This window comes from Podarcis pityusensis (assembly GCF_964106645.2).
Source record: "Podarcis pityusensis genome assembly, chromosome: 4".
NCBI classification, from domain to species: Eukaryota; Metazoa; Chordata; class Lepidosauria; order Squamata; family Lacertidae; genus Podarcis; species Podarcis pityusensis.
This window is the reverse complement of record NC_138027.1, coordinates 68,326,577-68,350,400: the sequence shown is the minus strand read 5'-3', so window position 1 is coordinate 68,350,400 and position 23,824 is coordinate 68,326,577. Positions and strand designations below refer to the sequence as shown.

Genomic DNA, 23,824 nt, shown 5'->3' with positions numbered 1-23,824 from the left:
TTACAGAGGAGCTATAGAACCCAGCCTCTTGGATAATGGCATTGCCCCGGGTGAATCTCCATTGTCCCCCATCTCTCCCACTTCCTCATTCGTCATCATCACCTCCCCTACAGGTGCTGCTATGTGCCCTCTGTCTTTGAGCTCTTTGCTCTCCTACTTTTAAGGCTCGCTGGGTTCTAGGAGATGGAGGGTCTGGAATGCTTTCTAATGACAACGTGTCAGCCAGGTGTTGCTCTGGCTTGCCCATGATTTCCCAACTTTTCCCTTCATCTGCCTCTGAGCTGTGACCTCCCTCAACCCCCTGTTGTAAATCTAAACTGTCTTCCTCTTCCTCCTCCCTGGAGGCTAGGCTTGCAGCTCCCCAACATCACTAGCAGACTGTATGGTCACGTGCTCCCTTGACAAGCTACAGGATATCAAAAGCCATCACTGAGATATATATATATATATATATATATATATATATATATATATATATCTTGAAGTCACAGCTTCATATTTTAAATTAAACTATTTATCTGTCCACTTACTGAAAGGCAGATAAGAAAACTTGCACACCTCATACATTCTTCCCAGATAGGATAAGTAATTCCACATGTGCAATGCAAGTTACTACTTTACAACTGCAGTTTCACCGATGGCAAGCTAACAACACAATGCTGTGCTGATCAGGACTATAAATGTTGGCAGAAGACAAGAATGGTGTTGTGTCTGTAGAGCCTCTGCACAGAGGAATGATGACTAAGAACTGGGGAGAATATCAAAGATGGAACGACGCTGTACTTTTCAACTGCTTCGATGATGGCTATTACCATAAAATGAAGTGTTACTAAAACTCCAACCTGGTAGTAGTTATCCAGGTTACAAATAATCTGGATTTTAAAATATATACTGTAAATTCTCTGTAATTATTGCAAACATTTCTAATTAAGCTGGATGATGGAACTTGATTAAGGTTTTGTCCTGCTAAGTCTTGCTTTGTCCTTGTATGGACACATCTAAGAGACCTCTATCTTACCTAAGTTGTAAACATCTTAGAGTTTTGTTTAACTATAAATTGTACAAATAAGTAATCTTTGAATTGAATTTAGAACAACAGAAGAAAATCACATTTGTTCCTTTTTACTTTTTGTTCTTTTTGTTCTTTTTGACTTTTATTATTATTATTATTTTACTTTTTAAAAGGCTATTGTGGTTCGAGGACCCGATCCCCGCTTTGTGGAATGAAGACACACGGACATGGAATATAAGGTTAATGGGCAAGAAAAGGCCACAACTTTATTGATTACAGCAAGTGAAAAGGTATTGGCTTAGGCATTGGACCACGTCAGTTGACTCCACCCACTCGGAGAGGGGGTGAGCCCGAAGGGGGTTTATTCACCAGAACGTGGAGCCTGTTGATGCTAATACAACTATAAGCTCTCCCCTGATGTCACCGAGGGTCGTGCCATGCCCCCCCCGCCACACAGGCATCGGACAGGATCCATGACCGCCGGATTCCTTTAACGGAATACCCAAAATTGAAGGGGTAGGCAATGGCCACACCTAGCCCTTCCACACACCACGAACACATTCCAATGCCTAACCTACCCGCCAATACCAAGAAAGTTGTGACGATTGCTACGAGGTAGGTGAAAAAGCCACAAGGCCTAATGCCAGATGGAAAAATTCCTACCAGGCCCCCAGGACAACCTGGGCGACCAACCTAAGGTCCATAGCAAGACCAAGAGAAAAACTAAACCCTAAACTCTAAGGGAGTGGAGGGTGGGTGACTCGCGACGGGAAGATGGAAAATGAGGCGGAATGGCTGGCACAGCAGTAAGTTAAACTGCAAACCACACCCTCTCCAAGCCGCCTGGTTGGGCGCTTACCTGTGGGCGTGGTGTGCCAGCCAGGTGAGTGGGGCAGGGGGCGTAACGCCCCTTGCATGACGCAGAAATCGCGTCCCACCCACAACACCTCCCCTCTTGGAGGGAGGAGAGGCTTTCTCTTTATCACATCAACTTCCAAATTAATAGGAAATTGGAGACAAAGACTGAATTCAGGTGAACTAACAAACCATGGTTTGAAGAATCAGGGGTGAGTTAAATAGTTGCACCAAAGTGACCTCTTTGGGGCACAAACCTAGGCAGTGTGTATAAAAGTCCAGGGATGCCCAGACCACAAAACCTCTCTCTTGGCCTCACTGAAAGGTCCCAAGGAAAGCAGAACAATATAATGGGCACCAGCTTTGGTGCAGGAGTTGCCAGAAGGAGGCATACAAGACGCCATCCAACCGCCTTAGGGACTCCACTCCAGATTTGTGTAAGGTTTATTCCTCTGCCTTTTTTCTCTCTCCTGCAGATGTCTTGCAAGGCAGTGGGTACATATCTTTCCTCAGGATTTACTCCCAAAGCCTTTTTCATGAATGAGTGTAGCTGCAAGGCAGCAAAGGCTGAGGATCAGAGTTTTCCTTCACCTAGATTGGCTACCTTTCCCAGGTTGATGAGCCCCATCTGCCCCTCATCTCCCCCTACAGTACATGCAGCCTTCTTGACCATTGGACCCACCATTGCTTTTGTCTGCTCAAGCCTGTCTTCACATGCAGGGGGTTGCAATAGTTAACAAAAAAGGAACTTTTCACACCATACAAGTTGAGGTTCTAACAAACTGCACTGATCCATCGTGATAACCTGCTACACCATAGTAGTTAATAGTTATTATAGAATAAAAGGAGAGCAGGGAGAAAGATGACTATATCAAGCAGGAAAATGCTCTGTTTTCAATATGCGAGTAATTTGTAATAAGTTAATAGAAGATGCAGGGGAAAGTTTGCATATGTGTAACACACACTTTACGGAAAGGACTCATTTCATAGCAGGCAGTTGATATAGATTCTAGTCACGCAGTAATTGTTAGCTATTGCTAAGCGTGTTAATGAATGCAATGGCACCTGACCTTAGGTTGACCTGTCAAATGCACTACCAATGCACCCCACAGGCTGTTATTTGAACAGGATTTAACAAAACTTAGCAGTCAATTCCCTCACTTCAACTAATTAACCTGAGGACAATTTCATAACCGGGATTTTTAATTAATACAAGTATAAAATGATACACAGCTTCAGCTTTACAAGGGGTGAGGCTTAGAGACATCTGTCAGCCCACTCTGACCTCAGGGTTACAAAAGAAGAAATCCCAATTGCACATTAACACCTAACTTAAGAGTCACTTTCATTTAGGATCAATGTTACTGCTTAAAGAAGAACCTTCACCCCCAATCATCTAGGGTTGGAATGTGAATCAAACGATTAGTCAAATGTTGTCAATTGTTAAATAAATCTGCACAAGTTGAGCATCTCTGAGAATGGTAAATGGGATGTTTACACATTTTTCTTAAGTAAATGGCAGCAATGGGACAGTCTGATAAGTCTAGCAACTGTAAGTGATAGAAAGTGGGTGTTTAACTCTCCTCTCCTACCCCTTACCATGGTCCAGAGGAAAAAATTGCCATTCCAAAGTGGCTAATTGCATTTCAAGGGAAGACTCTATTGGCATCAATAGATGCTTCCCTTGATATGCTAATAACTTCAGATATTATTTTTCCTGTGTACTTGCCAACCAGCCATAGAAAAACTTAACTTCTACTGTAGTATGATGCAGCTGCTTCTCCAAGGATCTAAATGCAATTCCAGCATATCCTTAATGGATAGTGACTCACTTTAAAATATCTACTAGATCTGAATTTCCTGGGTTCAAGCCTATGTAATTATGAACAGTTTTATCTTTGTATCTCAGCAGGAACATCAAGCACAACATTACTAAGCTTGCTTCCTCTAATATAGCTGCCAAATCATAGGGGATCTGTTGATGAGCAATCAGCTAAGAAGTTTTTAGCTTGCTTGTATTTTCATGCACATCATTTCAGACTGCTGAAAAGTACACTGCAGGCATTGTTAGATTATTGCAAAATGCACATAAGGCTAACATCCTTTTTTTCCAAAACCCTGGGGGTGGGAGGTGAGAGAAATAATTGTATGAAAAAACCAAAATCCCATGCTACATAGAGGATTTTAAAAGCTGGAACCAGTGGTGAAGCTATCTGCTCCAGCATCGGAGAGGCATGCATCCATGGGGCATGGCTGGTGTGCACCCCGGGGCGTGCATGGCGAGCGCTGAGCATCTTGGGGGGCAGGGGCGGCTGCGATGTCAACCCCCCCATGGTACCAGGGGCGGACAGCTCCCCCCGGCCCCACCTTCGTCCGCCAGTGGCTGGAACATGTGTGGATTGCTCAAGAAACCTACCGGTAACCAAAAAGCAATAAACTTGGTATAGCAAAAATATTAACAATGAAAGCAACAACAGACATCATAATATGTCAAAATGAGCATGCTATGTTGCATCTAAACACTGTTTTTGCCATGTCAGAGGCAAGCCAGAAACTAAGGTGGGAGGAACATTTTCTGAACTGGGCACATAAATACCAATCCACAAGGTCTGTCAGCATCTTGATGTGTAGATTCCAGTCCCTACACCTATTTCCAGGGGAAGAGGAGTATCTCCTGAGCTTCATCACAGATGTTGTGTCCACACCAGTGGAGACAACTCCAAAGTAGCTTTCCCTTGGAAATCTCCCCTTTAGTGGTTGCCATTTCAGGAACTGTGGTCAGTTCAAGGCAGCACCTCTTTCACAACTGAGGGGAGATGAGTACGCAATACAAAATAAGAAATGCTTGGGTTAGAGGCTAGGAGGCAATTTGAAAAGAAAATCTGTGGCAGTGAGGATAACTAGGCTGACTTTGGATAAAATGCAGAACCGGCAGTCACTTATGCATTTTAAACCCCCTTCAAGAAATTATAGCTAGCATTTGTCAATAATATTTATTGTAGCTTAGCTCTTGACACATTCCTTATTTTTGCCTTGTTAAATTCATACATAAAGTTGCCTCTTCTGTTCATTGTTCCTTTCATAACATTTTTTTTAATAATACAGGGATTATTGTGGTGTTTTTATGCTTATTAATATTAGTAGCTTTGAAAGAGTACTGTTTGTTTTGTAATGCTTTTATGCGCTTATTAGACTGTATCATCAAATTGGAATTGTTACCAATTGTTTTTCTGAATATAAAAGATTTTGGCTGCAATCCTATAGGATTTACAGAGTAAAACCCCATTTAACTTAGTGGGACTTATTTTTGAGTGGACATGATAAGACCACTGTGACACTGTGTAGTATCCATTCTCATATTATGTATTTTTCTGTTTGCATGTTAGCCCTCTGGTCCCTCAGGTATTGCTCTACAAAGGACTCGTTTATCAAGAGCAATGGTTCCCAACTGGTAGTTTGCATACCCCAGGGTATTAACATGGTCTGCAGAACCCAGGGGGGCTGCAGCACCATTAACATTACGAAAACTACCAAGGAGATATAAAAATTTTTCAAAAGTAGGGGGTCCATGGCTTGGCTTTTGGGAAAAAAGGGGTCCACATTGGGAAACACTGATGCAAGGTAAAACACTGTATCTTTGCTTATGTACTTGTGATATCTTTCTACACCAATGAGTATTCCACCTCAGTTAATATCCCTTTGTAATACTTTCTATTTTGTTGTTGTTGTTTTATTCCATTCCATGTTTCTGTAAAGCTGACTTTTGTTATTATTTTATCAATAAAAGTTAATTATGGAGGAAAAGATGCTTGGCTTTTGTCTCGTGCTAAATTGTGAAACATTGTTACATTTGTAACAATTCCATGACTCTTAAGATTCTATGATTTATCATTATTCTGATGTTTCAAATTTGTTCTTTTTCTTTGTTTGCTGTTAGTACCCTTGGCCTTCAGGAGGGAACAGAAAGGCGTAAGCAATAAAAAAAAAAACCCATCTCCCCACCCCCACCCCATTATACTAGATCTCCATTGTTTTCATGCAGCCACTCACATCATAACACATTATTTCACATGTACTTTTCTGACATATCAATTGAAGCATGGAAATTTCACAGAGCTTAAGGTGAGCCAAAGGAAAATGGCATCCAAATGGATAAGAAGTTCCAGCTGCAGACTGACATGAAAAATTAGCATGTCCAACAGGGCCAGAAACAACTCTGTGAATAAAGCCTATTGATATTGGTAGTTGCATTAGAAATATTCGTACGGCTTTACAAAGTATTGACTACAACACGCACATGCACACACACACACACACACACATATATAAACCAATATGCAAGAAACTAATAGCAATTCACTTTCTCTGTACATCTCATCCATAAACGAGCAAATGTCTCAAAGTCATGCAACAACTACTACTAACTATCACTGATTAGCAAGCCTTCAAAACTGTACAGTATCTGGATATGTGGTATGGTGAGATCATTGGCAAGGTGGTTCCCTGTGCATATAAACAAAACATACTAAAATTCCAAAGACAAAGTTTGTCAGAAAAACTGATCCAAGCTACTGAGAATGAAACTTAAAGGAAGAAGTGACCGTCCAGTTTCCCACCTATCTTATTATTAAAGGGTCAATATTTATGAGATGAAGCAAAGGTCTGTTCTATTAAATTCCATTATGCATACCTTCAGACCTTTGCAGCTTACTCAGGTAGCAAATTACTTTGTTGCATACACTTCACAGATTTCACCCATGACACCTTCTGCAGATAAAAGTATACTGCCACTTCACATGTTAATTAGACTGCTTACTCAACTACACCTAGGAGAAAAGTAGGCAACCCCAATATGTGATCCAATTTACTGAACTATTGCCAAGATAAAATTACCACTGAAACAAGCAACATTTTGTTGAGAATGATACCATGCAACATGCACCTCACTCTACTAGCTAAAAAATGTTTCATGAATCTGAACCAAGTATTCCCTGGCTCAGTTAAGGAAAGATATTTAGGAATCATGACAACTTTCAGCTCTGAATTCCCTGAGGTTTAAAATATATATATATAATGACTGATGATTTACGATGTTTTTGTTCCCTGATATAACTCAAATATTCTCAGTGCAATATTGGACTCTGTTTCTGCACATCCTCTAGTGGATAGCAGGGCCTGGAGCCTAAGCATTTAAATGTATTGCAAAAAATGCGGAATAAGGAGAATCGAAAGCCACCATACCATTATCTGTAAGGCCATTTATCTTCTCCTAGCCTTTGTTTTTGATATACTCACCGTGTTTTCAAGGTAGCCTACAACTATTAAGTATGTATTGATTGATTATATTCTAGTTATGAATAGCTTCAAATAAAACACCTCAAAGTGATTTAGCAACAAACATATATAAAACAATTTCATATAAAATCCAAAACAAATACAGACTGGGATAAATGACATTCAAAGATTCCAGGCACATCATTTGGCATCCGTTTGCCTCAAAAGACAATGGAGTGTGCCTCTCAGGTGACATCAAACTGCTGGAGAATCACAGTGCCTGCTGTGGCTCTGCTGTGTCTGCAGAGACCAGTAACTTGTAATGGCTGCCTCTTGTCTTCAGAGACGTAGCTAGGTGATCTTGCACCCCTGGCAGAACTGTCCAGATTGCACCCCCTAGCCACTGACAAATTAGCTCTTCTTTCTACCTCTCCTCCAAACCCACTCCCCATTCAATTCACCCTCTATTTAAAACCTTTTCTTATGAGGCAATAGTCAATATTTTTATAGACATATTTATGGACAATTTTTAAAAGCCGATTTTGTGCACACACCCCCGCACCCCTGGCAAGGGCCCACCTCACCACCCCCTAACTACGGCCCTGCTTGTGTTGCTCTTGCAGCACCAAAGTGACCTCCCAGGCACACAAGCCTAAGCAATGTGTATAGCGGTCCTGGGCTGCCAAGACAACAAGACCCCCCCTCCAGTCTTGCTGATGTGGTCCAAAGGAAAGCAGAACAATACATTTGGAACCGGCCAGGCTGCAGGAGTTGCCAGAAGGAGGCATACAATATGTCACCCAACCATCTTAGGGACTCTACTCCAGATTTGTGTAGGGTTTACTCCTTAGCCTTTTCTTCTCCCAAAGATATCCCACAAGGCAGCAGAGGTTGAGGATCATTGTTTTTCTTCTCCCAGATGGGCGAGCCCCATCTGCCCTTCATTTCCCTCTACAGAACGTTCAGAAACCAACTTTTTGACCATTGGACCCACTATTGATATTGTCCGCTTAACGCACCAGAGCCTGTCTTTGCATGCAGGGAAGTCCCTAAAGCACCAAGGGTTCGAGACCCATCAGCTACCTTTACCTGGTTTAGCCACCTAGTCAAAGCCATTTTCCAGAGAGTGGCCAGGAATTTTGATCATTCCATTTCATTACCCACATGATCCTTGCAGCCATTAATAAGATAGAAGCTAACAATCTTAGAGGCCTCTCCACCTCATTTCCAACCACATTAAACAAAACCATCAAAACACTAGGTCTTATAATGCAGTCTGTAGTATTTGAGAGACATTGTGAAATTGTTCTCCAATAAAGTACAGCTGATGAGCATTCCCACCATACATGAAGAAGATGATCAGTCAGCCTGACAATTCCAGTATTTAAGGTTGTTAACCCCATAAATTCTATTTAATCTTGCCAGGGTTTTTTAACCTCACACCAAACTATTTTTAGTTGAAAAGAGACAAATCGTATTTCCTCCTCTGCATTCACTTTTATGTAGCTACATTTAATATATCTACTACACTGCTGCTTGCACAAACGGGGCCCTAGTGCTGAGAATGAACAGATCCCAGCCATAAGTTTCAAGATCATTCTGACTTCATGCCAGTAGTGATGCGATGTTTTAACTAAAAATAAAAGCTAAAAATAGCTGGAGTTTAAATTTACAAAACAGGACTTTTCAGTGCTTGGAGCACTGCCAGTCTTTGAAAGTCTACATGCGGAATTCAATTATTGAACACAAGTATAGCCCAAATGTAATACTGAACTAAAAATGTTCTATTAATTAATGCCAATTAAGGGAGAGGTGGGGACTACACTGAGCTGCTGATTTTCATCAGTGTTCAAAACAAATCACATGTATTAATTACCAGCTGACAGCTAAGTTTCCATAAAGGGAAACAATAAGATGCCTCGGACAAGAAATGTGTATTTTCTATGGTCCAAATAGCCTTTTCTTGGCTTAACTTCACAGAGTTCCAACACCATTTCTCACCAATGGTAGCAGAATTAAATCAGTACTGATATCTTAGCACAGCCTTCACCAATCCGGTGCCTTCCAGATGTTTTGGACTACAATTCCAATCAGCTGCAGCCAACACTTGCTGGAGGGCACCAGGTTTATGAAGGCTATCTTAGTAGCATATACTTCCTGCCATACATAAAACTTCCTCTTCCCCACCCTTGCATCTCACTATCCAGATTGCTCTGAAAGGAGTACTCACATAGCTTATGAGGACTTCTGTATCCAGTGCAGCCATTTGAGGCTGTGGTGGTGGTGGTAGTGCAGAGTGCCTTCCATCAGCTTCAGTTGGTGGCCCAGCTACACTCCTACCTGGAAAAGAATAGCCTAATGTCTGCTGTCTACACTCTGTTGACCTCTAGATTGAATGACTGCAACATGCTATATGTAGGGTTGCCTTTGAATACGCTTTGGAAACTGCAGCTGGTGCAGCTACCAGGCAGCTGACTGGGGCAGGACTGTCTGTGCACATAACACCAATTATGACATGACTGCACTGGCTAACAATTAGTTTTTGTGCTCAATTCAACATCTGTGGCCCTTTACCGTGTGCTCCCTTGCAAGGGAGGCATGTAGAGGGGCAACAAAGGAGTTGGTCTTTTCAGTGCACTGCTGTGTTAAGAGATTTCAACATTCCCATCAAGAAGGCATCTAGCCTTACAGATCAGGACTGTCATGGTCTCCATGACAACCATGGTGCTATCCAAATACATCAGAGGCCCAACACACCTTTGTCAGTTTTGGAGACCAAGCAGGTTAGATCTGTTAAAAACATTAAAGGGAGTAGATGGTACTCAGACTGTTGTCATAGATAGACCATTGCTTGGTGAAGGTCGACATAGTTGTGGTGCAAAGGTGGTGAACCTATTGGAGACCTATGAAATTCAAAGGATTCCTGAAGGCTCTGCAGGATTTTCTGGCTAAAATCCTGCCAGGGCTCCAGTCCTGTTCCTATCAGGGCTCTAGTCTTGCTGTGGAATGGCAAGAGGCATAAGACAATTGATGTGATCACACCATAGTGCAAGTGGAAAAAATCTTGACGAGAACCTGATCTAAGATAGGTGAGAGCAGTGCTTTTTTCTGGGGGGACGCAAACCCCTAAACATTTTGTGAATCTAATGGGAAAAGAAACTTTAAAAAATTAAATTGTTAGTTTCTTCTCTAGCACGGAGAATCATCAGTTCCATTGCTACCCCCAATGGCGGCCTCATTTCCGTCATGGTGTTTCCTGAGTCTCAGACGGAAGCGAGAGTTTAATGTGTGAAGTAGGAGTTGGAATCTAGCACGGTGATCGGTCAGTTTTGTTGTTACCACCTCTGATGGCAGCTTTATTTCCTTTCTCAGTGATTTTCTTGAGTCAAAATGAGAGCACCCCTAAACATATTTTTAGGGGGGGGAAACCACTGGGTGAGTATATTATTTGAATCTACCATCTAGTGGTGAATAAAGGTTACTACTTCTCCACTGAGTAGCTGTCCAACAGAGCTGTTCCAAATTGTAAATAGGCTTATTACACCTGGCCAGTGGGGAAGATTAAGTGAGTTGTCAGAAGACTGCTGTGATACTTCTATGAAGCACTTTGAGGATAAAATTATTCAGATTCATATAGAATTAGAAACTGCAGTTATAACAAATTCTGAGAAGATATCCCAGGTCTTATTTTTTGATGTGTTTGTTATCATGGCCTGAAACACCACGGGCCCCTGAGAACAGGGAGAGTGCTATCCTGCCTGTTCTCCTTGACCTCTTCGTGGATTTTGATACCATGGACCACAGTATCCTATTGGAATAAAGAGATGGGGACTGGGGACATGGCTTTACCAAAGTTCCACTCCTAGTTGCAGGACTGAGTCCCTTGGGTTACAAAAGGTAGCGGGGAAATCTCAACAGCATCACAGTTGAGCTGTAGCATGTTCCATTTCGTTACCCATTTTTTCAACACATATATGAAGCAGTGGAAAGACGTCATCAGGAGATTTGGATTAAGGTGTCATCAGAATGCTGCTTCACTCAGCTTCCTCCATTGCATCTCAATCAAGGTGTCTGGAGGTGGCAATAGACTGAATAAGAGCCAACAAATTCAATTTTAATCCAGATAGATGGCGGTACTATGTTTGTTTGGTGTATGAAACCTGTCCAGAATAGGGTAGTGCTCCCCTGGAAAGATCAACAGGAAATAACTTGTTGGTGATTCCATCACCTCCAGGGGGCCTTTTTTGTGGTTCCCACACTCTCTGCCTTCTGATATTTGCCTGGCCCAATTCTGGGGACTGTCAGAAAACACAAGGTTATATATTTTGACTCAGGCTTTTGACTCAGAAATTCTTGCTTACTTTCTGCATGTAATGTTATCAGTTGATTTCTATTTTAACTGTTTATTATCTTTTGTAAGTTTATTGTTTTAATTGTGATCCTTGGTAAGTAGCAGGCAATTCATATGAAAAATGAATGTTATTCTGCTTCCCCCTGTTCACAAAACAATAATCCTTTAGGGTAGGTGGTAAGCGAGACAATAGACTGCAGCAAAGAAAAGCAGAATTCAGCTCCCCTTACTAAGGCATGCCTTTTGAGGTTAAAATTAGACATCACATTGCTTACTATGCCGACATGTGAACAAAAAGATAGCTTCTGCCATCACATCTAGTTTGGCCTTAAAAACAAAGATTAATCTATTTTTCTTAGCAATAAAAGATAACCAGGCAGAATTTAAGACTTTATTAAGCACTGCTGTAAAGAAACATGACTCATAATATGGCTGTCATTGAGGCCCGCTTAATACACGACCAGGGTTAAATAAACAAAGTTTGATCATGACTCTAAGCAGCAGGGTTCAGCTGAACTCAGTTACTGCCTGCACAAAAGGTCTAGCTGGATGAATATTCAAACAAGGCTTTCAACCTCATGATTGTTGGAATTTACTAAAGGAAATTCCTTAGGACCTCAGTAGTTCAGTTCTCCATGTTCTCCCTGGAAGAGAAGTGCGAGACCAATGATAACAGAATCCGATGGAAGAAAACCATGGGGAAAGGGAATTGAGCCAGACCCATACTGTCTAAAGAAGTCACCCTTTTTGGTTCCTGAAATTCATTTTGATTGTGCAGATAAAATATAACAGATAGAATGAAAACAGTCAAGATCCAAGGATCCCCAGGCATGTACCATCAGATGGTGGAGACATCAGGAGCCATCCTGGTGCCCAGGCATCTTCACTTGGTAGCAAGTGGTTGACAGCCAGGTGCAAAACACACCTGGCACCTGGCGAATTTTGAACATTGCATCAAACCATGTAAACTTTACCAGGCATCCATCACCCCATAGCATCCTTGCTTCAGCATCCAGCTATTGCAGGACTTCAGATGTACAGTTAAACTCTCAGGGAAAATAGCAAGTATACTATTAAAGCCACAAGAGTAAATGCGTATTTTCAAATGAGATTATGAAGTAGCAGCACAGCTGCTTGGATAAGATCCTTTGGTTCAGAGGAATGCCATCCACATTCAAAACTATCAATATATCCCTCTTTCAAACAAGATGTTGTAATAAAAAGTTAAGTCTCTGAAAACACACATAGACAAAAGATGTACCACTAATGAGAATGTGGTTGAAACTGGGCAAAAAGATATATATATGATGAGAGAAAACTCTGTTCATAGTTTAGCCAAGAAATGCCTTCAAAGTGAAATTTAAGAAGTTCTTTGGTGCTTGTTTTTAACCTGCAGGCAAACCAAGTATGGTTATTTCCTCTTGCCTTACATTCTGTAGGCTCCAGTCTTTCTAATGCTTATAATCCCTTTGACATTGATTATGCATCTTCTGAAAAACAGAGGAATAGTTTGGGTAGTATGCCAAACAATCAATTGTACCTAGGTTCCTATGGGAATCCAGCCCAAAAGTTTATTCTATAAATTAGATATAATACCTCCTATGGGAAGCAAATGACATAACAGAATGAAAAACATTTCCTGTTTGAGGAATATTTTTAGATTGTTCAGAGCGCCAGAGAACAAAAAGAAATATGATCTGGGTAACTGCTCACCAAAGCAGATCCAAGCAGGGCTGCACACACACTCACCACACATTTAAAGCACATTATGTCCACCAAATAATCATGGGAACCGTAGTATTTTTTTAAAAATAGAGTGCTGGCAATTGTAGGGGTAAACTACACTTACCAATAATATTTTGGAGAAACAATGTGTTTTAACAGTTTAGATTGTAACTAGTGAAATGTTGCAAGTTTGCCATTTTGTTTTGTTTAAAAGATAATGCATGATACAAGACAAATTCTAAGTGTAAGTAATAAGAACAAACTAATAACTAAAACTAAGGAGTCAAATTACCTTGGCATTAGCAAAGTAGTACAGGAACCACCACAACATTCAAGTAGCATTTGACATGGGCCTAGTTTAAGTACCACTGGCAGAGTAAGGGGAGAAGTATCAGAGGGGAGAGGTATAACTATACTTTGCCCATTAAGGTGAAAGGTTTTTGTTTATATTTCAGTGCATCCAGCTAGGCTGTGTTCTGCTTTTCCAAACTATTACTTCCAAGCCAAACTTGAAAACAAAATAGTCTTCAGTCAATGGATCACCTACTGTGTAAGAGGAATTAACAATAAATGTTTCTAGCGGTTCCTGAACCAGATATTAAGAAATTCAGGGTTGCTTGCCAGATGGCAAACTTAGGAGCTTTCAGTTTAAATAGCAGAACAACAATCGGCTATCTTTATTTGAACACTTAATCACATTGGCAGATAATATTGTAATCCTCCTTGGGCCATGTACAACACAAGCATGCAAGATGTATCTGTAAGACAAGGACAATCCACTTGAAATCTGAACATATCTTATTGCTGGCTCTTTCAAGAGTCTATTTACAGAATCATAACCAAGGAAAAGAGTGTATATGCAAAAGAACAGGTGCTGCTTTTGGAGGATAGCTCAAGTCTTTCTTGAAGGACAATAGCACACAATCTAGGTCACATATAGTGTAGGCATGAAGCCTTGCTTGCATTTCTCACACCACATTTTCCAGAAAGATCGTTCAGGTTCACTCCAATGCATCCTAACTGGGGCCAATGGGAATTGTAGTCCAAAACACCTTGAGGGGATTGGGTTGGCAAATGCAGCATTAAAAGGGTAGTCCCAAAGGGTCGTAAATGAACTACCCTGATCAGGAAGTTTGCTGTATTATTTTGCTCCATGGGTTTTACCTTCCATTTTGCTCTTGATTTCTATAGTAATCCCTGTGTTTATGAATACTTGTAGTTTCTATTTTGTTAATGTTGAAAATAAATTAAAAATATATTTTAAAAGTGGTTCTGAGGCTCTATCAGTTTTGTTATCCAACAAATACCTTTGTTTAGAAGGGCATTGTAATGAGTATGGGTTGCTCGTGCGTAAGTTGCCGCCTCTCCTGGCTATGTTGCCTTGTTAAACCTTTCTGTCTGGACAGCCCTTCACTTCGTGGCTGCCTCAGTCGCTAGCAGAATCCGTCAGTGGGCGTTTCTTAAACCTTTTCCAACATAAAAGTTGTTTGACGCCAAGTCTCCTCCTACTCTCCCTGCGCGGAAGTCTTCTGCGCAGGGAGGGCGTGGGTAGCGGAGGACCCGTGCTCTCCCCGCTGGTGTCCGGTGAAGAGTCCTGGAGCCCTCTCGCCGATTCCCCCATCTGCCCCATTTTATCCCTGGTGTTGCGCTGATTTGCTTCCCCATCTGCTGAGCTGCCTCTCTCCCTGCTGGGCCCTTCTCCAGCATCATTTGAGAGCCTTCCCTCCGCCTCTAGCTCCGATGTCAGTTCCCTGACAGGCATGAATGCGGTGCATGAAAGCCCCATTCCCAGTATCCACATCCCCACAGGAGACTCTCACAAACTAAGTACAAAAGTTTGAAATGGCCTCGAAACTGCATCTAACTGATCCAGAATCCAATGTTATCAAGGGTCCAAATCCGACGCTTCTAAGCACATTCATTCAAACACTCTTAGAAGCCCCATTCTTCTGCTCAACATGGAAAAGTCAAGGTAGCACATGCTGGATATGGATGTTTGGGGCAGGAGCAGTGCACATGCAGGACAAGAACTTTGGAGATAGGATATAAACTCTATACCCTCTGCACACTTACTCCACCCACACACTGCCTGAACACCCAAAACAGGGCCTGAGGTATCTTCCTATCAGGTTCACAATAATTTCCTTTGTGGGTTCCCCATGGATTCTGCAATGTACACAATGTACAACTGTCATGACTCCACAAGATGCAGAAAAAGTTGCTCTTCAGTATCACCCTTCTAATCATTATGAGGGACTTGTTTTGAAATCTGAGGACCATAAAAGCCTTTTGTGTAGATAGCTGGTCATAAAAATAACTTGCAAATAGGAACAGGTAAGGGTAGGGGTAGAATACCACAGGTAAGGAGACAATAATCAAGCAAATTTCTATCTATATCTTTCACCCTCAAATCGTTTTCCACAGAAGTATGAATCCACTCCAGAGATTGACAGTCAATACATAAAGTCTGTGTTTTAATTTTACAGCAGTACTCCTCACAATCTGCTTGTTCAAGATTTTGAGCCTCACCTGCCTTTCATCCAGCCAATGCTAGTTAATGAAAAGCAGAAAGACTGTCCTAAGAATACACATCTTGACAACTCAAAAACAATCTGTGGTCTATAGAAGCAGCAGGAGTTTCTAATGGCACACCTAAGGAAGACTGAAAACTTCATTTGAGGGATTTTTAGCTGGTCTGTTTCATATCATCCAAAGTGCCTATAAAATAGATGTGCAAGTAAACTTCTAGTAAATATCCTAAGGAAATCATGTTCCGCTCGAACTTAAGGGTATAACCAACACTGTATCTTACAGATGTTACTAGTCTGCAACTCCCATCAGTGCCAGACAGCATTGCCAGTTATCAAGGATGGTGACAGTTGTAGCCTGAAACATCTGGGAGGCACTATGTTGGCTAACCCCAAAACAATAAGTCCAAAGATATTAAGGATTTCACCTTACCCACAGGTAAGTTTGCCTTTTTTATTTATTACATTTATATTACACATTTCCTCCGTGGAGCTCATGGTGGCATCCATGGTTCTCTTCCTCTCCGTTTTATCATCACAAAAACCCTGTGAGGTAGTTTAGGCTGAGAGACAGCGACTGGCCCAAGGCTGCCCAGTATGTTTCATGGCTGAGCAGGAATTTAGCCCAGGTCCTAGGTCAACCTACTACAGCCTTTTCCTAAATACCCCCTCCCCAAAAAAAATCCAAAGAAATTAAAAATCTTGCTGGCTTCATATCTGGTACAACCAAGGTGGCTTGTAGTAGTGTGTAGAGGAATCACTTTTACAGTGTGCTGACTGAGACAAGGTTTGTTCTGTATACAATGTTTACCATGTTTGTGGGGTCCTGAGAAAGGTTAAGCTTAAAATGTGAAGCACCCATTTCTGGCTGGCAGTTAGCTGCTACTTAGTTTTGTAAGAGGTATGGGAGAAGCTGGGTTCTTTTTATGCAGAGGAAGAAGAGTGTAAAATTTCACTTCTGGTTGGCTTGATGGATAGAAATTCTTGGTCACCCATTGGACAGAAAAAGTGGTTTGATGAGGAGAAAGAATTCTGTGCCATTCAAATCTTATTTGTCAAAGTGTAGGCATAAAAGGTCAGTTCCGTCAATGTGTGAGAGTGTGACTGTCTGGGACTGCAGACCAGAAGAAGAATCTGGGAGGGTAGGCTGAAAGCAGATGGCAAGGCAATGGCAGTAGTAAAGTAGGAATTCCTCCACACACTTGGGTGAATCACCAGTAGTAAAAAGGAGAGGAAATTTTCTGCAAGTGGCAACTTGGTTCTGATGCATTAGCAAACTGTCAGCTGCTCTGGTGGACAAATTCCTGTTTCAGCAACCACCACGTTTAGATAGCAACACTCTTCATTGACCTTCAGTCAGAATTATGCATGCAGCTAGCATCAGAAGTTCACGCACAACTACATCTCTGAAGTTCATCAATAACAATGCATAGCATGCCTGAAAGCAGGTGGCTAGATTGTTGACCAGATCATCTGCAAGATCACAGACAAGTGTAAAATTTGAAATACGGATCTGTTACATCATTCATGCTTAAAGTCCTAACAAGCAGTTTGCATCCATCAGGGAAAGAAGCAGGACAAGGGGGTGCAGCCATCACCTGTGCCAGGATTTTACATCAATTACCAAGAAACCATCTTATGTATCATATATTGGATGTTCTAAACTGTAAGGCTGTGTAGTCTGTAAATGCATGTAGGATCTAGTCCTCCATTTTCCTGTCTTGTCTTAGAATAATTACAATCAATAATTTCACATTTAAACCCAATTGCCTTTGCCAATATCTCATTGTGTGTTCCTGCTACTGAAGCTGTGCTGCGCCTATAAAATTTGATTGCTGCCTAATAAAAAATCTGACATGTGGATTAGAGAAGACAAACATCTACTAGTTTCTCTACTCGTGAATAAAAGAGTCAACACCCTTTTGTATTGCCTATATAGCTACAAAAATTCCAATATGGTTTTGAAGCACCTAAATTCCATCCTCTTTGGGTCAGAGCTGATAACCAACCATCTTTTGCACATAAAACATAAAAACCTGCTTGGTTGCTAATGTGGCAACAACTAAGTCATGGGAGCTACACCTTCCTTTCTGAACTGCAAGTTGACAGAAGAGGAATGGCAATATTACATGATTTTACAACTCCAATATTATACAACTCATCTGAAAAGACTACTCATATGAGCAGCTCTTTGCAAAAGAAAAAAGGAGGCAGTGGTAGCTGATCACCTGTTCAGACTTTCCCGCTGACCTGTTTAATGGGCATTCATCCTTATTTGTTTGTGAGGAAATTCAATGACATTTTGTAAAGAAAGTGTTATTCCACACTTTGCAGTGCATCTTACTGTCACTGGTCTTATCGTAAAAAGTATGATTATTGGGGAAGCTGGTTTGTTTTGCAAGAGCTTCAAATAAGCTTTGACTGTGTGACAATAATCTGCCAGGATGTGACAATGTTGAAGCACCCTAAAAGTAGACAAATGTTTTATTTTTCTGCTTGCAAAGATTCTTCACTTACTACTGAATCTTACAGTATGTGCCTGCAAAATAACTTACTTAAGAAAGTTACATCTAAACAGCTCACTTAAGAATGCTACACTGATGGCTCAGTCAGTAGAGCATGAGACCCTTAACCTCAGGGTTGTGGATTCGAGCCCCACATTGGGCAAAATGTTCCTGCATTGCAGTGGGTTGGACTAGATGGCCCTCGTGGTCCCTTCCCAATCTACAATTCTATGATTCAAAAACCCAAGGAAGGCTGCTTATGGCTGCAATGTGTATGCAATTGCTTCATCCCCCATCACTGTACAGGCCAACTAAAAACTGGATCTATCACAGGCTAATGGGGTCATGTGAACATATTCCGAGTCTCTCCAATTTTAGCAATGCTTACTTACATTCAAGTAATACTAGTAACTGCACTGCAGGCAAAGCTAGCCATTTTTGCCTGGGAATGCTAGGTCTGCAGAGCTATTTCAATACCTGTATATATTTGTATGCATCACAGCAGAGTTTGTGCCTGTTTCCTAAATCTCTGAATAAAATACAGTAACTTATCAACCTTATTGTGTTTGACTGAGTGTTACTCTTACTTTTGCAACTATTTTTCATCCATATATAGTCAAAATTAGTTGGGAGGGATATTTGCACTCTTTCCACCCAGAAGAGGTAGGTTAGTATATATGCACCCAAGAATTCTAAATGAACCTCTGCATACTTGTCAACATGACAGAGTACACCACAGCTTCCTCAGTACGTAATAATATTGTACTACCACATAGTTTACAAAAATGGCCTGAGTGAATACAGCAGAAATAATTAATCCTACCAGGGTCATGCATGCTTACAGTTAATCATTTGCGAGGAAAGTTTTATGTACGCATTACAACTATATATGGAATAAACCAAGGGTATAGCAATTGACCCTACAAACAGACAGCTTACTTTTCAATGTGAGCTTAAATAATTGTCTTCAGTTGGAACTTAAAAGTAGATACATATGAGGGGTAACAAAAAAAAAATCTCTTTATGCTTTTTGAGGAGTTGTATCCAGCCACAGAAACTATATTTGATTATATCCTCCGATTTATCCTTTGGTTCCCATAAGGCAGAAATATAGGTTTAGAAATGCATAAGAAACAAAGTTACAATCCTTAGCCCAAATACCTTTATATAGAAGTGCTTTTACCTATCTACATGGCTCAAAAAATGCAGTGCCTTTGAATATAATTGGACCCTAGCAATGTACCATCCAAGGTACCGTATATCTCACACATTTTAACAATTGTTTGGGAGGGGTTACACTCAAGGGGCTGCCGTTTACCATCTAGCAAGGTGATGAACATGTGCCATATTAAATCACTTCTTTTTCAGTCAATTACCCTGTAAGTTAGCACACCTGCTTCAGTTGCTCTGATACATATTACAGTTCCCAATTGATATAGATAGGATTAGTCCTCAGCCAACAGACATAGTTAACTACATGCGGAGAAAGCACAGCTCTATAGAGCGTTCAGAACAGCCTCATCTCCAGATCTTTTGCCAAGAGCCAAAACATTCTCATTAATGGAAGTCCAACAACAACCCATGCTCCTAATGTTACGATTATAATTCATATAGAACAACCTAGAGTAGACGTATAGAAACTTAAACAATAATTGGGAAAGGAATCATGAGTTCAAAGTTATCCACTACTTGAACTGATGTGTTCTGCACCAGGAAATTCTACATGTCCTAAGCACATTTTACAAACAGTGTTACATGGACTACTTGCCCTTCACAAGACTGGCAAATTACTGAAGGACATATCCATATTATTCCCTTTTCTGTCTTTCCCATCCTCAGAGAAACCAGCCTACTACTTCTTACTGTTCTCTCACTTCAGTGAGAACAGCACACAAGTTAAATAAAGAATGACGCTTGTAACAATTCCAAAGGATGCACATTTTGCTTTGCACGTGTTGTCTATCCCTACTCTCTACCTGCAGCACATCATAATATAAATGATAACTAACCAAACATAGCTAAGTATTGATGCAGATGACAATCAGTGAAGATGGTCGGCTATCAGTAACTTCAACTACATCGTTATAAAAACACCCATTTTTGAAGACTGCCCTGTCACTTTTATGCCTCTTCAGACAGCAACCAATTCACACTTGAGTCTGTCTGAACAGGTTTGCAGCAAGTCATACATAAGGGATTTAGAGGGGCTATCTGCCTTTAGACAACTATAACAGTGCTATATGCATATTGTATGCTTGGTGAGATGGAATGGCGTGAAGATTTTTTTAATGTTCAAGCTTCTATAATTCAACTTTAATTATGAGCAACTGGCAGAGTCATTGAAACATGTAACACAACCTAATGACCGGGGACGGGGATAGTGGACCTGGCCACAATACAGGGCAACACATTGTTCCCAAATACTGACATGTACACCACAGAAGTACTTAACACCACCTGTCTTTACCCATGGAAATACAAGCAAGGCTTACTAGGATCCTACCCAGTATCATGGCTTGGTCTTGTGGAATGTGCAAATCTTCCATATTAAAAAAATGAACGCTACCAAGCATGTTCTGAGCATCTTCCCCTCTTCAGTACAAGCACTCCTATATATAATGGGATTAGAAATCAAGCCACAGGGGAACATCCAGACATGCCACAGCCCCAGAATCTGTCGTTGTAAAATATTAAATATAGAAACCTAAGACAAAGCACTTAAAGAAGACAGAAGGGAAAAGGGAAAGGTCTACACTTGGGGCTGATACCTAGGTTAACTTGGTGCAAGTAAGATATGCCTTAGTGCAGTGGTCCCCAATTAGCAAAGTACTGCAAACTATTTTCAAAAGCCAAGCTATGGAACCCTTACTTTTGCAAAAGTTGATATCTCTAGGGTAGTTTTTTGTTATGTGAATGGTGACACAAATCCCCTGGGATCCAGAGCCACCAACTGGGAACCACTGCCTTTCAGTGCTTTCCCAGAGTTCGTAGTGAGTTCACGGAAGAGAAAATTGGAAACAGAAATTTCCCAATTCACAGTTCTTCAGCCCCCAATACTGTCCATGCTTTCCATTCCATAATCAGAGACATGAAGTGTAAGAAAAAGTGGTTAACTTGCAAAGAGAGGGCCTGTGCCCCCCCAAACATAGCAGTCAACTCCTGGAGGCCAAGGTCCCTTTGTCACCCTCAGTGAAATATTTGAGGGGTCTGCTCCCCCCAAAATGAGTGGGCATTGCCATTCAAATGCAGCACATCATAATATAAATGATAACTAACCAAACATAGCTAAGTATTGATGCAGATGACAATCAGTGAAGATGGTCGGCTATCAGTAACTTCAACTACATAGTTATAAAAACATCCATTTTTGAAGACTGCCCTGTCACTTTTATGCCTTGTGATCAATCATGTGGGGTGGGGCTTACCTGGACCCCCAATATTTTATTCAAGTTGGCACCCCCGCCCCCAAGCCATCACCCTGTGACCTGGACCCCCACCTTCTGTACTTAATTCAGTGGGAGGGGGCAGCCAAGGCACTCTCGTCAAGTGGGCAGCCCCAGGGCTGCCTACTTGAATAAAATATGGGGGGCAGGTAAGCCCCGCCCTGCGTAATCGGTCACCTGATGCGGCACAAGCACACTATTTGACTGGCCTATCAACTTTAGGACGCGGGCGACGCTGTGGGTTAAACCACAGAGCCTAGGACTTGCTGATCAGAAGGTTGGCGGCTCAAATCCCTGTGATGGGGTGAGCTCCCGTTGCTCGGTCCCTGCTCCTGCCAACCTAGCAGTTCGAAAGGCACGTCAAAGTGCAAGTAGATAAATAGGTACCACTCCAGCGGGAAGGTAAACAGCGTTTCTGTGCGCTGCTCTGGTTCGCCAGCCACATGACCCGGAAGCTGTACGCCGGCTCCCTCGGCCAGTAAAGCGAGACGAGCACCGCAACCCCAGAGTCATCTGCGACTGGACCTAATGGTCAGGGGTCCCTTTACCTTTACCTATCAACTTTGGGAGGGGGCGGACCCCTCAAATATTTTATTGGGGGGACCTCCACCCCTAGGAGTTGGCTCCTATGGGCAGCCCAGACCCAGACCTTGACCACAGGCCTTGAGAGTGAACAGGGAAGCTGTGGACCAAGTACAGCAAAGCCCAGTTATCTACCTCGGATTTCCACACGACGTAGGCGGAGGCATGGCTGCTGGGCAGCTGCTGGCCTTTCCTCTGCTGCAGCCACTTTCGGGGAGAGAAGAAGATGCTGTTGGCGCCGCCGCCGCCGGGGACGCTGCCGAGCGCCGAGGCGGACGGCGCGCGCGCCAGGAAGGGCAGCTCCCACGCGGTGTGCCTCTTGCCTCGAGGGCTCTCGTAGTCGAAGTGGAAGCTGCCCGACGGCGACTTGTCGAGCGGGGTGCTGGGCGTCGAGAGCGGCGGCGGCGGCGGCGGCGGAGTCGGCGGAGCGGCCGGGCGCAGCAGAGCGCGCGAAGAGAAGGCCGCCAAGCACTCGGCCGAAGGGCTGCCCGCCGCCGCCGCCCTGGCCCGGGGAGCGCGGAGCGAGCCGTCGGCCGCCTCTTCCCCGCGGCCAATGACGGCCGGGTCCAGGCTGCGTGTCTGGCGGAGCCTCCGCTTGGAGAGGCTCTTCGGGGGGAAGGAGGGCGAGGCGCCGGGCGCCGGCGAGGACGAGCAGGAGAAGACGCTGTTGAGCAGGCTGTGCGCCGACATCCCGGCGGCGAGGCGGGAGGACTCCCCTCAGCCCCAGGCGCCTCAAGGAGCTGCTGCTGCTGCTGCCGCCACCCTCTCGTCCTCCTGGCTGCCGCGAGGGGCTGCTCCTCGCATGCTTGCGCTGAGGCGGCGGGAGAAGAGTTAGCGAGAGAGGAGGGAGGGAGGGAGACGCCGCCGCCGCTTTTTATTCCGGCGCTGCTGCTGTGGAGCCGGCGGGAGCTCACCCTTCCCTCCCTCAGGCACCTCGCCGGCACGAGAGGCGGCTGCTGCTGCTGCTACTGCCGTCGCCTCAACAGGCGGCTCGCGCGCTTCCCTCCTCCTCGCCCGTGTGGCTTCGGTGGCCGCGTGCTTGTCCTCCTGGCCCCGCTCCCGCCAAGGGAACTCGGCGGTTAGAGCCTAATTTGGCTGGAGGAGGATGCAGCGGGCGCTTCGCCCTCCTCGCTCCTTCTCTCTCTCTCCCCCCCCCCCCGCCGGCCCGGCCGGGGCCCCCACCTGAAAGGGAGGCTTGGCTCTCTCCGCACAGGCTCCACAAGCAGCCGCGCTCTGAGGCTGACCAGCCCCGCGCGTTGCGTTGCCCGCCTTCCCAGTTGCGCAATGGGCGCCGCCGCTTGGAATCTTTTGTCAGGTCGCTGTCCCACAGCTATTGGATTTCACAGCACGGTGCTGGTCGATGTCGGAGCAGGGCTTGATCCGAAGGAGGAGTGCGTTGCAGGTGGCCCTCCTACTCCGCCCCCTTTTGCGTCTCCTCGGAGGTTTTTTATATATTGTAGAGGAAACGGGACGGTTCTTCTTCTTATGAGAATTGGAACGTGGGAGTTGCCCTGGTCTAAATGTGAATAAAGGAGTGGATGGCATTTGCA

The 23,824-nt window shown here is 43.2% G+C and overlaps 1 protein-coding gene across 4 annotated transcripts in view; it reads right to left on the bottom strand.

The window, feature by feature from the left end:
- ARHGAP6 (Rho GTPase activating protein 6) overlaps positions 1-23,492 on the bottom strand; it is a 193,694-nt gene extending 170,202 nt beyond the window's left edge. For 2 of the 4 annotated variants that reach the window (XM_081001303.1, XM_081001304.1), the window contains exon 1: positions 22,410-22,551. Coding sequence is in view for 2 of the 4 variants with exons in the window: in XM_081001309.1 (XP_080857435.1) it covers positions 22,410-22,964 (555 nt within the window). In the remaining 2 variants the exon portion in view is untranslated. Of the gene's footprint in view, positions 1-9,371; positions 9,584-22,409 lie in introns of those variants that run through there. The other 2 variants (XM_081001309.1, XM_081001307.1) reach the window with 2 other exon arrangements.
- Positions 23,493-23,824: the final 332 nt, after the last annotated feature.